At 45.6% G+C, this 16,036-nt stretch overlaps 1 protein-coding gene across 1 annotated transcript; it reads left to right on the top strand.

Moving 5' to 3' along the window:
* Window positions 1-388: 388 nt before the first annotated feature.
* CTH (cystathionine gamma-lyase) lies at window positions 389-15,451 on the top strand (the record flags this gene model as incomplete). The annotated part of the gene is made up of 12 exons (XM_079536575.1): window positions 389-538; window positions 3,508-3,589; window positions 4,076-4,171; window positions 6,174-6,283; window positions 7,747-7,878; window positions 9,565-9,622; window positions 10,533-10,610; window positions 11,264-11,416; window positions 11,650-11,771; window positions 12,799-12,851; window positions 14,681-14,819; window positions 15,425-15,451. The coding sequence occupies 12 exons, from the start codon at window positions 389-391 to the stop codon at window positions 15,449-15,451; spliced, it is 1,200 nt and encodes a 399-aa protein (XP_079392701.1).
* Between the last annotated feature and the right edge of the window lie 585 nt (window positions 15,452-16,036).

The following is a 16,036-nucleotide window of genomic DNA, read 5'->3' as shown; positions in this document are numbered from 1 at the left end:
TGGGTGCTGCTATGTGGCCCCGCCACGTGCCCAGCGCAGCACACGGAGCAGCTCCAGCACTTGTTCCTCCCGGTACGGCGCAAACCGCGCTGGAAACAGAAGAGGAGCTGAGGAAAAGCGCAGCTCGTTCTGCGTTTTAAGCGCGCATCCTCTACAGCCGCAGCTCTCCGCACCCGCTCCTCCCAGCCCCGCCGCACGGCGCCCAGCCCCGACCCGAGCCCGGCCCAACTCCGCTGCCCCGCCCCGCGGCGAGGGCGCTGCCCGGCGGCTCGGAGCCAATGGCGGGGGGCGGCGACGCCCCTCCCGCGCCGTGCCCCCGGGCGGAGCCGCGGCCGTGAAGGACTGGGAGGCTGCGCGGGGCCGGAGCGGCGGCGCTCGGATCGCGGTCATGGAGCGAGGTTACCTGCAGCCCTTCGCGCACTTCGGCACGCAGGCCATCCACGCCGGGCAGGAGCCCGAGCAGTGGCGTTCGGGCGCCTTGGTGCCGCCGGTCTCGCTCTCCACCACGTTCAAGCAGCAGGCGCCCGGCGAGCACGCGGTGAGTGCGGGCGGGGCCGCGCGGGGTCGGAATGCGGCGCCGGGTTGATCCGAACCGCGCTCCCCGGAGGGATCTGCGGGCGGTGAGCGCCGCGCTGGGCTCGGAGAGGGCGATTTCATCAGCCGTGCCGGGACGGACCGGCCGCCCCCTGCCGGGCTCGGCGCCGCAAGCTGCGGGGCGGGAGCCGGGAGCGGGGATCCGCTGCGCGCGGTCAGCGTGCGGCCGCCGTGCGCAGCCTGTAGGTCTCGCGGCGTGTGGGACGTCCTGGCTTAGCCCATGTGTCACCGAGGGAGCCGCTGAGATAAAAGGTGCCGTGTTCTGCATCGTGCCGTGCCGTGCCACGTGCTTTTCTCACATCTCGTGGATGCTTTGTGCAGCCCTCTTGAGCTCTGTGATACCACATTCAACTTTGCCGTTAGACCCGGGCAGAGTATTTGCTCGTTTGCCCGCATTTTGTAAGAGGCCACTTCCGTTGACCTTCCAGATCAAGTAAATATTCCATTGCATTTTATGAAGCACCGGCAGCGTTTACACTGAACGACTGAACTTTCTGTAGTACTGTGTCCAGGTCTGGAGCCTCAGTACAGCAAAGACAGGGAGCTGTTGGAGAGGGTCCAGAGGAGAGCCACAAAGATGGTCAGGCGACTGGAGCAGTTCCTTTGTGAAGAGAGGCTGAGGGAGCTGGGCTTGTTCAGCCTGGAGAAGAGAAGGCTGCGGGGTGACCTCATTGCAGCCTTTCAGTACCTAAAGGGAGCCTACAGACAGGAGGGGAATCAACTCTGTGAAAGGGTTGATAACTGCAGAACAAGGGGAAATGGTTTGAAGTTGAGGGAGGGAAGATTGAGGTTGGATGTTGGGGGAAGTTCTTTGCTATGAGAGTGTTGAGGTGCTGGAACAGCTGCCCAGAGAGGCTGTGATGCCCCGTCCATCCCTGGAGGTGTTCAAGGCCAGGTTGGATGGGGCCCTGGGCAGCCTGGGCTGGTGTGAAATGTGGAGGTTGGTGGTCCTGTATGTGACAGGGGGTTGGAGCTTCATGATCCTTGGAGTCCCTTCCAACCCTGGCCATTCTGTGATTCTGTTGTGAGGTTTCTGATGGCCACATGCGTGTGTGAGGGAAGTAACACCGATGTGCAGCCCACAAAGCAGTGCTTCTTCCAGATCTCAGGGCAGGATGTCACACTTTGCTGCTCGGGCAGTTGGAATTTGTCTTGTGATCTCTGATGCTATGTGGAATCACTCAGGCAGAGCAACACTTTGGGTAATTAAGCGTAGGTGCTGAAGGTCACGGGGCAGTCATGCAGTGCTGTGTATCGATGCCACAGTGGTCCTGCAGGAAGCTCAGCAAGATTCCTGAACGTGATGAGATTGTCATTAAACAGAATTCCTGTACGCATGCAAATACCAAGAAGGCCCTCCAGATTCTTGGGACATTGCAGCACATGCATGTTCGTGTTGTTGTTGATTTTTTTTGGCCATTATTCGTATAAAGCTGTTGTGCAGAAAGGTAGACCTTGGCATGGTCACGTGCCAGGGAACATTTGAGCTTCTAAGAACTTTGTATCTGGTGCAGATAGGCACTTGTTGGCGCCCTGTTGCACCCTTCCAGCAGAGCATTGTGGTGATAAGATGTGCCACTCTGGTAGGAACTGTGTCCCAGCATGGCCTTCTCTCCAGAAGTGGCCGGAGGTGGGAATCTATAAAAAACAGGAGAACATGGATAGGCATGGGTCCTCCCTTGGTGTTCTTCTAGGAACCATCCTCAGGTGAGGGATGTCCATCAACAGGCTTGGAACACCCTTTGGAGTCATTTCATTCCTGGTCTTGAGAACATAAGCATTTCTGGCAGCCCCTCAGGTGATCACAAGTTGTCGTTGCAGTGTTATTTTATGGGTATGTGGTCGAGCTCAGACTACACAATTTTGGGTCTGACAGACACAGGCTGCTTCCTGTGGAGTCACCGGAGTGGAGGGTGCTTGTCCTTGCATTGGGCTGGGCCCTAGGCATCCCAGTGCAGTTTGGGGTGAATAATTTGCTTTCAGGTTCATTAACTCAAAACAATGTAATTAGCATCTGCTTGGATAATTGCTACAACAAGGCAGTTAATCAGAGAGCAGTGTTGCTGTCTAGATCAAAGGTTCTTCAAAGAATGGGGAATTTGTTCTTTACTCCTTGGGATACAGGCTGTGTTTTAGCCAATCAGCAGCAGCCTAAATTTTAATGAATTAAAGCTTTAGTTTAAGTTGCCCGACACTTAAACGTGCTGTGGTCTCACAGCTCTGAGCTGTAAAGCACTGTCAGCTTTTTGCTCCAGGGTCACTTAGCACAAACTGTGTCAGTATCTTTTCAGTATCTCCTGGGGCAAGGAAGCAGCTGGAAGGGGAGGGGGACAGTCTGGTGAGCAGGGTCTGTTGTGACAGGACAAGGGGAAGTGGTGTCACACTAGAAGAGATTTAGATTGGATATAAGGAAGAAGTTCTTTACACTAAGGGCAGGAGACACTGGTGCAGGATGCCCAGAAAGGCAGTGGTGCCCATCCTTGCAGACACCCAAGGTCAGGGGATGGAATCTGAGCACCTATGGAGCTGTGGGTGTCCCCATTCATTGCAGGGAGTGGGACCAGATGGCTTTTAAAGGGTTGTTCCAACTCAAACAGTTCTGTGGTGCTATGATTCTGTGAAAGTCTGCACTGCCTAAATTCAGGTAAAGCTCAAGCAAATGTCTTGTCATGGCTTGTGGGGGTTTAACAGCAAGTAGAAACTCACAAGGTAGGAAGGATGGATCCCAGTGGATGTTGGGTGAACAGCTTGGCCCAGCCAGAAAGGCAGCCCATGGTCACTGGAAAAGGTGAGTGTGTGACCTCAGTGCCAAGAGTGACGGCCTGTTAAGAAACCCAGAAGTGTTACTGTCATCATCCAGAGCATTCTCACTGCTTCCTCTGATGTTAAATGTGTTTCTTCCCTTCATGACAGGGTTATGATTACAGCCGGTGTGGAAACCCTACCCGAACCTGCCTGGAGAAGGCTGTGGCTGTGCTGGATGGAGCGAAATACTGTAAGCAATTTGTGCTTTTCTTGAGCAGGTTGGCAGCATGTGCATCTTGTGATGATGCTTGCAGTAGCTGTAACCTGGAGAGATGAGGACAGTGGGCTGCCACCAGCAGTGGCCAGTGATGGCTAGCAATGGGCAGAGCTGCTCTGCACTTCTCCCCCAGGGCAGCCCAGCTCGATCTCTAGTCTTTGTACAAAGCCTTTGTTTCTTACTTTGTGTAGTGCCTAACACATCTCCTGTTATGAACTCATCCTTGTATTGCAGCACTGAATTTGGTGATGTGAGGGTGAGCTGGGCAGCAGCTGCTGCAATGCTCATGGAGGGTCACACCTTGTATACTTCTAGTGAAGCTGCTTAGAGAGGGAGACAGCATAGGTGAGGGTGATACAACAGGTTCGCTGCAGAAGCAAAGTAAAGAAAGCAAAGGCAAGTTTGACAGGTTTGCATCTTATTAAAATATGATCTCTCTGCCCCTCTTTTCTTTTTTAGCTTTGGCCTATGCTTCTGGCTTAGCTGCTACTATGAATATTATTCACCTATTAAAGGCAGGAGATACAATTATCTGTATGGATGATGTCTATGGAGGTAAGTAAGATGCAAGTGTGTTTTTGATCGTCACTCCCAATTAAATGTATCTATTGGCATTTCTTGTGAACTTTCTGGATTTAAATTACTTTTCTTCAAAACCCTTTCACTTCATGAGAAGACAGAATACTCCTCCCCAAGTTTGGTGTTAGAAGTTCAGACATTGAAAGGCTGCTGCACAATGTGAATGCTTCACTGGCTAGTAATGTATGCTGCAGTGAGGGGAAAATAGCGATATCCTAGCTTTGCACAGACTTATTGGCAGTCCAACATTGCACAGCTTTCCAGCTTGCTTTTTTGTGCCGTTCCTTTCCTGGGCTTGACCCTTTACCAACCAGTGTTCAGGCTGGACTGTTTCAGAAAACTGTACTGTTGTCTTCCCTGAACACCCAGTTTTGTATCTACTCTGGCTGTGTCTTCTCAATGCAGTTCACTATTAGGCTGTGAACTTGCATAAGCTTTTTGCTCCAGATACCTTCTCTGCTAGCTTTCCTTAATGTTGTAGCTCTAGTTTGGGCCTGAGTTTTGTAAGAATCCTTCTTGATTGGGATAGAGGTTCTGTGTGTGCTAGATCAGCTGAGCTTGTAGTAATCAGGGTTGCAAGAAAAATGCTAAAAATATGTATATATCAAAGGGTTTATATGGTGCACTGTTATTAAGAGCGTGTAGGACTGCTGCAAGGCAACTTCTCTGTGGGTTGTGTTTGTGGAATTTGTAGCCTGTGTGACAATTTCCTATGCTTGAATAAGCCTCCAACAGTATGAGAGAATATAGTGTATAGTTTATTGTAGAAATACAAGTACTTTCTGGGAAAACAATATCACTCATGCAGTGTTTGTATAAAATCAAATCCTGTAATTGCTGTGCTGTTACGACAAGAGGGCAGCTGCTGTCTTGTCATAAGTGAATAAAGGTTAAATGATCTTGGCAGACCCAGTGAATTAATTTTTAACCCAAGCAGTCAATATGTTGTATGCCTATTGTTTAATTGTCTGCCTGAGGTGGGAATGTCATACAGAGGGATGTGGGCAGGCTGAGGGCAGTGTTTGAGCTGTAACGTCATCCAGTCTGCCCAGGGGGTGGGGGTGTGGGGTCAGCATCCCTGGGGTGTTCGGAGCTGTGGGATGTGGAACTGAGGGATGTGGGCATGGGGGGTGGGCTGGAGGTGGATTGGGGAGCTCAGAGGGCTTTTCCGACCAGAATGGTTCTGTGATGGGTAGTTGGTGCTTTTTCCTGCCTTAAGCTCTTCGCTGAAAGGCTTCGAAGACAAGAAGGAGGAATCTCTGTATTCTGTTCCTTAATACATTATTATTTAATGGAAATACGAGAAAACAGCAGCTCGCATCTTCCTCTTGATTCTTCTCCCAGGTTTTTGATGAGGCTTGTTAAATAGAAGGAAGACCTTAAAAGTGCAAGGTGGAAAAAAGTTACTGTAACTGGGGTGGAGGAAAGGTGATATAAAGACTGGAACAGTGCGTAGCAAAGTGCTGGGAGAAAAGTGAGAGGCGGGCAAACAAAATGGGGCTGTAGGTCACAGTTGTCTGCTGTATGTTTATGTGATTAAACTGTGCATGCAGATCCATTGTTTGACACAGCAGAAGAGGAGCAAAAGGCAGAGATACTGCATACAGTGTGTTCCAGGGGAGTGAGTTTCAGTGGGAGGAGGCAGGAGGCTCAGGGCTGACCATGGGTGCATGTTTTGGGCTGCAGCCAAAGCGCTTCGTTTGTTTCATTTTCCAACTGAAAAAAAGAGCAGCTGTTGAATGAAAGTACTTCTTAATTTGTGTGGTTCCACCTTCCCATTATTACTTTTCCATGGTGTTTAAAAACACAGCAATCTTCAGAATTCTTAGAAGTAACAGTGTACTGACCTGCCATTTGTAGTGTACAGAATGGAAGTGTGAAGTCTTGACTTCCATGGGTGGAAACAAGAGGCTGGAGATCAGTGAAGGAAACTTGATAATGCTGTTTCACTCTGTCTCTGTCTTTTCCTTTTCTAAAGGTACAAACAGATACTTCCAGCGAATAGCCATGAAAATGGGTTTAAAAGTAATTTTTGTGGACTGTACAAAATTGAAATGCCTGGAAGCTGCAATTACACCTGAGACAAAGGTAGGAGAGAGAGAGCTTACCTGCTTAATGTCCTTGAATAACTTCATTGATGCTACTGCTGTATGGGGTGTACGTGGAAAGGTTTTGTGTTGGAAAGGCACAGGAGTGGTCTCTGTGGGAAGGGGTCAGGGCACAGCTGCAATGGGACCACCACAGTGCAAAGCTGAGCCTGGCACTGAGGTCAGCGGTGCCTCTGAGAGCAAAGGCCCTGGGGGGAGAGAGGAGGGGAAAAAGAGTAGGAAACAACAGAGGGAGCACCAAGATTTGAGAAGGAGGACAGAATAGGTGGAGCAGGTGTTCCATCACACAAAGGAGAGAAGTAGTCCTCAGGACAGTGGGGAGGAAAGTTGTTTAATTGGCAATAACTTAGACTAGATTTCCTCAAGTTGCCCATGATAGCAGTTGGTGGTTGGTCTCCTGTCTGTTGTGACCCAGGAGCATTCTCATGTGAGCCTTGAGTGTCTGCCTGTTTCCTAGGCTGACAGTGCAGGGATTGTAACTGGCCCTATGATGGGCTTTTATGTACTGTATAAAATAAAACAAATGCAATGCCTGGATTTTTACTTTCTGAAGTCTCCAGGAAGCATTGAAAAATTGGACAATTTCTTGTCCAATTTCTTGTCCAAAGTGCTTTAAGATTAGAAATAGGAGAACATCCCTTAGCAATAAGGGTTTGTTCAGAGAAATGTGTTGCCTTCTCTATCGAGGAAGAGAAAGAAGCCTTTTCTGATACCTGTATTACTGTTCCAAATCTAGCTTTTTTTCTTCTTTGAGGGGAGGGAGGAGTAGTTAATGACATTGTAAGCATGATATGAAAATGGATAAGCAGTGCTTTGGAACAGTAACAGTTTCTCTTGGGCTTAAAGGTTTTCTTCTAGTTGTGTCAGGCATTCTTCACATGCAAAGCACTTACATTTCCAAACGGTTTGGTGTTCTTCTCACATGTCAGTTATCCCTGGGGAGAATGCTGTCTCTTCCAAGAAGTCCCACCTTTCTTAGAATCATAGAAAGGATCATCAAGATCATCAAGTCCAACCGCAGCCTAACCATACTACCCCAACTCTAACAACCCTCACTAAATCATTTAAGTCATTAAGTCATCTTTAGTAATCACACCTGATTTTCACTGTGCAAACCTGCATCAGGAGCTGACACTCCACAAGATAACCTGTAAAAGCACTTACAACTTCTGAATTGCTTCTTACAGTAAATACCTAGTATTTGTGATGGTGGAACTGATAGTAGTAATATTGTCCCAAATGATACAGATGGTGATGTTAAATGGTGGTAACAGTACCTTGTGTTTATTTGTGAAGAGAGAAGCCTGGATACTCCTGCTTTGGTAGGTTTTTAGATGGGTACCTTTAAAAATACATAGAAGATGGGAAAGGTTTTGGCACTGTGCAGTGCATGCCTTGTCACCAGCACTGTAGATGATGTTTGGTATTGTTGTGTTACTACAGCTTGTTTGGATTGAAACGCCCACAAACCCCATGATGAAGGTTATTGATATTCAGGGCTGTGCTGATGTGGTCCATAAGCACAAAGACATTTTGCTGGCAGTAGACAACAGTTTTATGTCTGCATATTTCCAGGTAAGTGCTCGCTTTCTTTGTAGCTTCCCCAGCATTTCAGTGTCTTCAAAGATGCCTTTTTGAATGGAAACTGTGGTTTTGACATGTCTACTGTAAAATTGCCTCTAAATAGAAGCAATGCACCAGTTGTTTATAATTTAGCAGAGATGGCATGCAGAATATTTTATAGCTAGCTATATACCAGTATGGCACCAACAGAAGCAACATAGCTCACAGGTTGAGTAATTGTGCTTATGCAATTGAGGAAGTAAGTTGAGCCATTGGGAGGAAGGCTTCTCTGTCATTCATATGTCTTGTGTTTTGTGGATCTAACTGATGGGAACCCTAATAGGCCTATTGAAAAATGGATTGTTTTCCATCTTTGCCTTTTTTCTACTAATTCTTTTGCACATGTTGCTGGGATCTGTTTTGAACCATTTGATGTTCCAAAAAGGAAGTGGAGATAAGGGTTAAACGAAGCAGAAGATTTTAACTGTCTTTCAGGTGTTAAAGTTGACTTTTTCATCAATATTCTGATGAACAGATGGCTTAGGTTTGTGATTTTTTTTTTTTACCTTGGACAACTGGTACAACTTTTCTGCTTTTATAACTAGAATACAGGAGGTAAAGGCAATTTTAAAGCTCTAAAACTGCTTCTAAATAATGAACTTCAAAGTCCTGTTCATCTCAACGTGGGCTAGAAGTATCTCCATGTATTTCCCTGGAGATCAAAGAAATCCCTCATGTTTCAGGTCTACAGAGAACTTTTTGAGTGCAAGTAAGGACAGTGTCTTTATTTTTTATTAAGGACACTGAGGTCATTATAAATTAAGAGAGCTCTATGGGAAGTGTTAATGCTTAGCTAGAGCAGCTCTTGAGCTTGTCTTGCATATACCAAAGATTTTCTTTTCCTTTTATTTATTTTACTGTTGAAAGATTTGCATGAAAGGAGAAAAGTCAGCATCTGTGTATGTAAGCTAGTTAATGTATATTTTATTGGATTGGTCCTCAGAGAGAGTCAGTAATGATTAAGCCCACTAAGCATAATAGGTAACGTCTTTAAACTCCTCCAGACTCCTGAGTGTACTAAGAAAATCATAATTTTAGAGTGATTTATACAGTAATATTGAGTATAAGAGGCACTGGTGTTTATGCTACTGTTCTCTTGGCTGTGCAATGGGAATGCACATTATCCATGTCCCTGCCGTAGACTTACGTGCTTCAGCTGACAGCAGCACTCTTTTATTCCAAATCTGCTTGCTTTGTCACCTTGTAATGTATTAGTACTCTCCAGTCTTTATAATCTGTTTATGTTATACACATAAAGTCCTTTACTTAGGCACTAATGGAAAAAAAAAGTTCATAACTTCTTGCCCAACGTAGCCTTGATTTGCCTCTCGCCTGAACGAGGCTCCTGGGCAGGAAGCTGAGCACACCAGGGAAGGGAGACCTGGCGAACACCTTTTGTGCTTTCCTCAGGTGTTCAGCAGTCCTTGCAGTGCAGCAGCAGCAATGTGGGTTTCTGGAGAACTGAGAGTATCTCCGCTTAGTGTGGAGGTCTTCCTTTCCTAAGGAGATAGGCTTAAGGCAGCATTACTTAGCCCTGCCTCAGCTAAGCAACATAACTGGTTTTTCTTTCGTAAGTATGAGCTTGTGGAGTATGTAAGACACACTTGTTTCATTCAGATTTGTCTCGTTTCTTGTTAGCGTCCTTTGTCCCTGGGAGCTGACATCTGTATGTATTCTGCAACCAAGTACATGAATGGTGAGTGCTTGGGTTCAACACAGCCCAGGCTGTTACATAAAAGCCATTTAAACATTACCTGAGAGCCTTTCTGCTCTCACCTCTTGAACCACTTCCATGTCTCATGGATGCTTTTAAACTCCCCCTTGCCATGGATAAATCCACAGGTAGTAGCTGCTGCTATTAGCACCAACAAGCGACGTTGTGCAAACACGGTTTGCACAGCGATGGAGTCCAGATGGTTTGCTTTAATGGGAAGAACAAATCCACAAGATCAGAGTCTTTTTCAAACTTGGGCTCTTGCCCAGCTCAGCTGGTCTTACAGTGTCCCAAACGGAACACTCTTGAGCAAGGAGAAGCCGAAAGTGGCCTTTGGAAATGCACCATGCACACGCACTGAGCCATAAAACCAGAAGTGAGCCTTCAGTATGAGATAGCTGCTGGAAATGATACCGAAGGTTAAGGCAGGTTTTATGTGTCAGTGCTGGAGCCTGTTCAGAAGCACATTTGCTGTGTTGTTTCCCAAACAATCCAGACTAAGAGGTAGCCCAGCTGTAACAGCTGTGCTGTGAGCACGTCTGCTTGTGGTGCAGATTGAAGTGGAAGTTTTCTGCTTGGCTGCTGCTCTGTGGGAGCTCGCTGGTGGCTGAACGAAGTCCTGCTTCTTGGCAGCTCACTGCAGCACGCGGTGGGAGCTGGGGTACGAGCAGGGTGTGCATCAGAGCGTGTTGCTGACCCTCACTTCAGATCACGTGGAAATCTGCTTCTGTTCCATGTGACAGCACAGCAAGAGCAGCTGTAGTGTGAAAGAATCCAGTGTATTGCCAAAATGGGACTGTCTTAGCACCAAGGCTGAGAAAAGAGAGGGTTTGTGGAGACCCCCTGGGTAGATAAAGTGGCTAACTTTCTCCTTCTGTTCTTGCATTTTTAGGGCACAGCGATGTTGTAATGGGGCTCGTTTCAGTAAATTGTGATGACCTGTACGAAAGGCTCAAATTCTTACAAGGCTGTAAGTAGTAAATATAGGAAATAACTTCAAATATATTGTATTCTGATGTGCCAGCTCATGCTACGAAGCATATATGTGCACACAAGTGTGTGTCACATCCAGAAAGCATCAGATGCAGAGCAGCTCAAATGTGCAGTGCCTGCAGTTACATGGGGCATGGCTCTGCCAGGTCTCACTTCAGGTTTGGCCTAAGCCTGTGGCAGAAAGAGCATAAACTTTTCCTACATTTACCTGACTTCACTCACAAAAAGTTTTGCAAACCTTCACATATTTAATTAAGTTTATCTAATTCATGCTAACTGTATTTGATTTTTTAAAAAACTATCCTCTGATGTGAGTTTTCATGATTTTACTGCCTCTTAATTGTAACGAACAAATTTCTGTGCAGTGTCCTCTCTACAACAGAAGGAGTAAAGGTGCATTGCACTTAATAAATTCCATGCACAAGTCTTCAGTGTGTTATTTTATCTCACTAATTGGCTTCCCATGTGTGTGGAACAGATCACATCAGATGTCTTTACTCGTGTCTTATTGATACTTAAGAACTGTGGGAAATGTGGAGTGTAGTTTCACTCAAACAAACAAACAAATGAAAAAACAACAGCAAAACCCCTCTTTGTTTCATGTGTGGTTTTGTGTTTCAATTCCCACAGCTCTTGGAGCCATCCCATCTCCCTTTGACTGCTACCTGTGCAACCGGGGTTTGAAGACTCTGCAGCTGCGGATGAAGCAACACTTCAGCAACGCTTTGGCTGTGGGTCGATTCCTTGAGTCCAATCCCCGAGTGGAGAAAGTCATTTACCCTGGTAGGTTGGCAGGACTGCAGAGCAGGTCGTGCCCTGGAGCGAGGCAGGGTTTGGGTGCTGCACTGCTACGTGCCACTTGTGCAGCCTTCACGTCTGATGACTCGTGGTTAGGTGTCTTGGCAATGGGCTTCACATTCCTTCCCATCAGAAGGACATTTGATGCAGTTCAGGGTGAGCTGCTGTACTCTTTGATGTGATGGTAATTAACTGACGGCAGCTCCTTCGTATTTCAGGGTTGCCTTCCCACCCTCAGCACGAGCTGGTCAAGAGGCAGTGCACTGGCTGCCCTGGGATGCTGTCGTTTTACATTAAAGGGAATCTCCAACATGCTACCATCTTTCTGAAGAGCATAAAGGTAAATGATGGTAAATACTCTCTGCCTTAAAGTGAGCTGAACCTGTCCTTCTGAGTGTGATGACGGAAGCAAGGGTTTTTTCTTGAGGCAGGGAGAGTCTTCCTCTGTACTTTTAAAGCTCCTAATTTATTTTGGGTGTAACCATCTCTAAATAATAGATTGCGCATAAATGAGACACTAATGAGAGGGAAGAAAAGGATATTTCAGCTCATTTGAGGTGTCTGTTTACACAACGTGGTGTAACATCTCCAGGTTAGCCCAGGCACTGCTTCTAACCAAGAGCTGGCCTTTTGTAATTGGCTCCAGTGTTTGAAGGCAGAGTGGCTGGTGCAATACTACTGTTATATTTCAAAGCACTTGTCAGGCTGTTTTTCAAAATGCTCAATGAACCTTCAGACACAAGGAATGAGTAGAAAAAACAGTGCAGCCTTATGGGAAGAATCTTAATTTCCATCCCTGCTCCCCACTATCAAATTTGCCTTCTGGCAGCTTGGAAAGCCTAGGTGTGAAAATAGATGTGTGATGCTGGTGGTGGAAGAAGAATATGTAAGGGCAGGTTATCATCACTTAAACCTTAACTGAAGTTTTTTGGATGTGAGTTTGGCTTTGTTGAGGCAGCCTGCTCTGTCCTTCCTCAGAACAGAATGAAAGCTCTTGGTGCCCAGGCAGGCTCTGTGCCCTAATGTTGTTTATTTTCTCTCCTGCTCTGCTGGCTGTGCTGTGCCACACAGAAACTAATCCTGAGTTACGTTTGCTCAGCATGGGCATATTTCAGTTTTGCATCTGCAGTTCTTCAGAGCTGTTTCAAAGTGAAGTCTGTTTCAAACCTTAATGGCTCTTAACTACTAAGAGTAATTTTCTCCTTTTTATACCTAATACTTCTTAAAATACAGAAGTTACTGTCGAAAACCCTAGGGAAAAATGACAAGTACTAAAAATGGAAGTTCCTTTTACTTTCACTGTCTATTTCTAAGCAATCATAAACTCAAGCTTTTTGTGTTAACTTCTGTTTACTGTTTCCCTGTAGGTGTTCACGCTGGCTGAGAGCCTGGGAGGATATGAAAGCTTAGCAGAGCTTCCGTAAGTCATTCTTCATCTTAACAATCCTACAAAAGCTGCAGAGTAACAAAATTCCTGAACTATTTTTGTGGGAGTTCTAAGCCGTTCTCGTATACAAAGCTAAGATAGATTGCATACAGTTGTCATCCAGGAATAGCGTGTTGTGTAACACAAAAGACAGTGACTTCTCCAAAAATGAATGACTTCTGTGAAAATAGGAAGATAGGCTGGTGTGAGCAGGGTGTGCAGACCTGTGGCAGTGCAGATGTCTTCGTTGCTGCAATGGGGTTGAGGCCTGGAAGGTTCCACCTCCCTGCCCAGGCTCTGGATGTTGGTCACCCATCTGTTGGGTGCAGCTGCAGCTCTTTTCTGCTGTGAGATTCTTCCAGAATCACCTGTTACAAAAATCTCAACAGCAAACGTGTCAAAAGGGAAGGAAAAAGTGCATGTGGTTTAAATAATGTACATGTCTCTGTCCTGTCAAAGCTAAACTGTTCTGCACTTGTGGTCTCTGCACCTATGCAAACTGGCACTGCCCACTTGCATTCCGTAGGCTCTCCTGAGTGCACTGTGGAGAGAGAAGTAGTGGGAGCAGCCCATGGGAGCTGCCCCAGAGCAGTGCTGAGGAGATGCAGTGACTGCAGAGATGGCTCCAAGTGCTGTGCTTCATCTGTCTACTTGACTGGCTCTCCTGGCTCTAGCTGGACCTGCATTTTAAATAAATATCCAAGCATATTCATCAACACTTGCTTTTCAATTTCCTCAAAACCACTCTAAGGTGCCACTGGCCATGGCTGGAATTTCCTACTAGCTCTTGGTTCTGCTGAGCAAATCATTCCAGAAGCACTGTGCATTTCAGCAACACCTCTACACTGCTTTCAGCAATACTACTGCTGATACTTTCCTCACTTTGTGTTTTAGTTGGGAGACCTAGCTGCCATTTGATATTATGGTAACAATTCCAAGGAGTCAGGGTGATTTAGAGCAAGTAGAATTGGGTGGATTTGTCTACACTGCCATTCCAGCTGCTTACACAAGAGGGCACGTTCAGTACGCTGCACTGAGCCGAGCCTGTCTGCATGCCAAGCAGAATTGGAGGGGATTTTAGTAGTACCTAGGCACCACTGTCTAGGTTAAAGGGTTACTAGTAGGATTCTTCTGTAATTGGACTGTTTTACTGAAATCTGATTTGCTAGTCAAAAAAATGCATGGGAAGTTAGGACTAAAGATCTGTTAAATAATTTCAGTTTCTCATTTTAGAATAAGAGTGCATCTTTAAACACTTAAGCAGTCAAAATGCAATTGCTAAGTAGTGGGTATCAGTAGCTGAGCACGTAGAAAAGCAGCTTCTTAGCTTCCTTCATAGCTGGGGAGAGTAGTCTTGCACTTGCATGGCACAGAGTGACAGGTGATCTGAGGAACCAGAAGTGAAAAACACACGTCAGAGGATTTCATGCTGGAGGTGGTACATGTAAACCTTTCTCCACGTGCCTAAAGTAGAGCTTTTAGATACTGCTTACCAGAAATTTTAACATACGTCTGGAAGGAAGTGATAAAGTTTTTCTCAATTTCAGTTCCAGATTATTAAGTCTCCACTTCTTAGTCACTGTTCTTTGAAAATACTGCCCTGACAGTCTGGGAGATGGAGGCCACTGGCTTCACCACGGTTGACATAAGGTCAACTTATGACAAAATCTTTCAGTCTGTGGTTATCCAGCAGGTGGCATGTAAGAGGTGTAAAGTCTTCCTGGAAGTACAGGGAATGCTGGCAGGTGATCAGTTTCCTTGATTTTTTCCAGTAAAAATAACGTATCTTAGAAACAAATCTGCTTTTTTTCTTTTTCTTGCAGGGCTGTCATGACTCATGCTTCAGTGCCTAAAGAAGAGAGAGAAGCTCTTGGAATCACTGATACATTAATTCGCCTGTCGATTGGTTTGGAAGATGAAGAAGATTTACTGGAAGACCTAGATCAAGCTCTGAAGGCTGCAGTAAGTTGCTTGTGAACTTAGTGCCACCACTCTAAAAAGGATTTGCTCTCTAATCCTCTGCCCTTGTCACTAATCACGTGTGAACTCTTTTATCATCTATCCCGAATCTCAGGAATAAGTTAATGAAGTGGTGCAGCACTCCTCATAACTCTTGCTTCACTTAACTTTTAAGTTACTCAGAAATGTACTTTATGGAGTGCATGTAAACCTTTGCAGCAGCTTGAGTCAGCCTGAATGGAGACTCATTAGTCATCCAAGTGCTTGGCAGGAGTGCTTGCACTTCCAGTTTGTCATGTGTGTCAGAGAGCATGGTGGCATTGTGGTAAAATTGGAGTAAAAGTGAATGTGAATTCTGCAGCAGTTGTAGCAGATGTATAGCAGTTTGATATATGTACAGACAGGAAGGTATTATTTTTCTCTAGTTGGTGGTATGGAATGCCTGTAGCAATCAGCATCAGAAACTACGTATGTTTCTATATGCCAGCACAGCTGATGAAGAAAATCTAGTGCTTAAATGTGTCCTATTTACACAAAAGAAAAAAAAAAACAGTACCTGGTCAATGTAGGTGCACAGCCTAATTACCTCACATTTCTCCTCATTGCAGCTGCCAGACCCTAAAGCTCTGAAATGACAACTGAAACCTGAAGTTGGAAGTTAGACGTTGAAACATCTAAAGAAGATGATGCAGAAAATTAAATTGCTAACATTTTTCTTTGCTATACCTTTGAGAACTGATATCTATTCAATCAAACTCTGGATTTCTGGGGAGTTGTCACTTTGTGGTACCATGCTATTCTGGTTGTACATTGCTTTACACCTTGATAGGAATCCTGTGCTGTTCTCTGTGTCCGTTTCTGCTGTGCTGTAATTCCTCTGTCTTTGGAACTGGTGGGTCAGTAACCTGTGTTTGAGAGCAGCTATGAGACACACTCAGGAATACTGTCATGATTTCCTCTCCAGGGAGATGGATGTTTCTCATTTGCCTTACTAATGCTTTTAGGGGTGTTAGCTCAGTAGGGTTTGTTTCTGCTCTTTGGGATGCAAAATAATGTTCTTCTCGTCTCTTCTAATCCAAGAGTTTAATCTCAATATTGCTGATAACATTTTGATTTTTTTTTGAATGAGCTTCTGAAATCTGGTTTAGTATTTTTTCACCTCATGAGATTGTGTGAAATACTGAAGCAAAATTCAATACCTGGTAAATAGCGGTAACTTT

This window comes from Tetrao urogallus (genome assembly GCF_951394365.1).
Source record: "Tetrao urogallus genome assembly, chromosome: 5".
Classification (NCBI taxonomy): Eukaryota; Metazoa; Chordata; class Aves; order Galliformes; family Phasianidae; genus Tetrao; species Tetrao urogallus.
The sequence above is the reverse complement of the archived record's forward strand: the minus strand, read 5'-3'. Positions and strand labels throughout refer to the sequence as shown.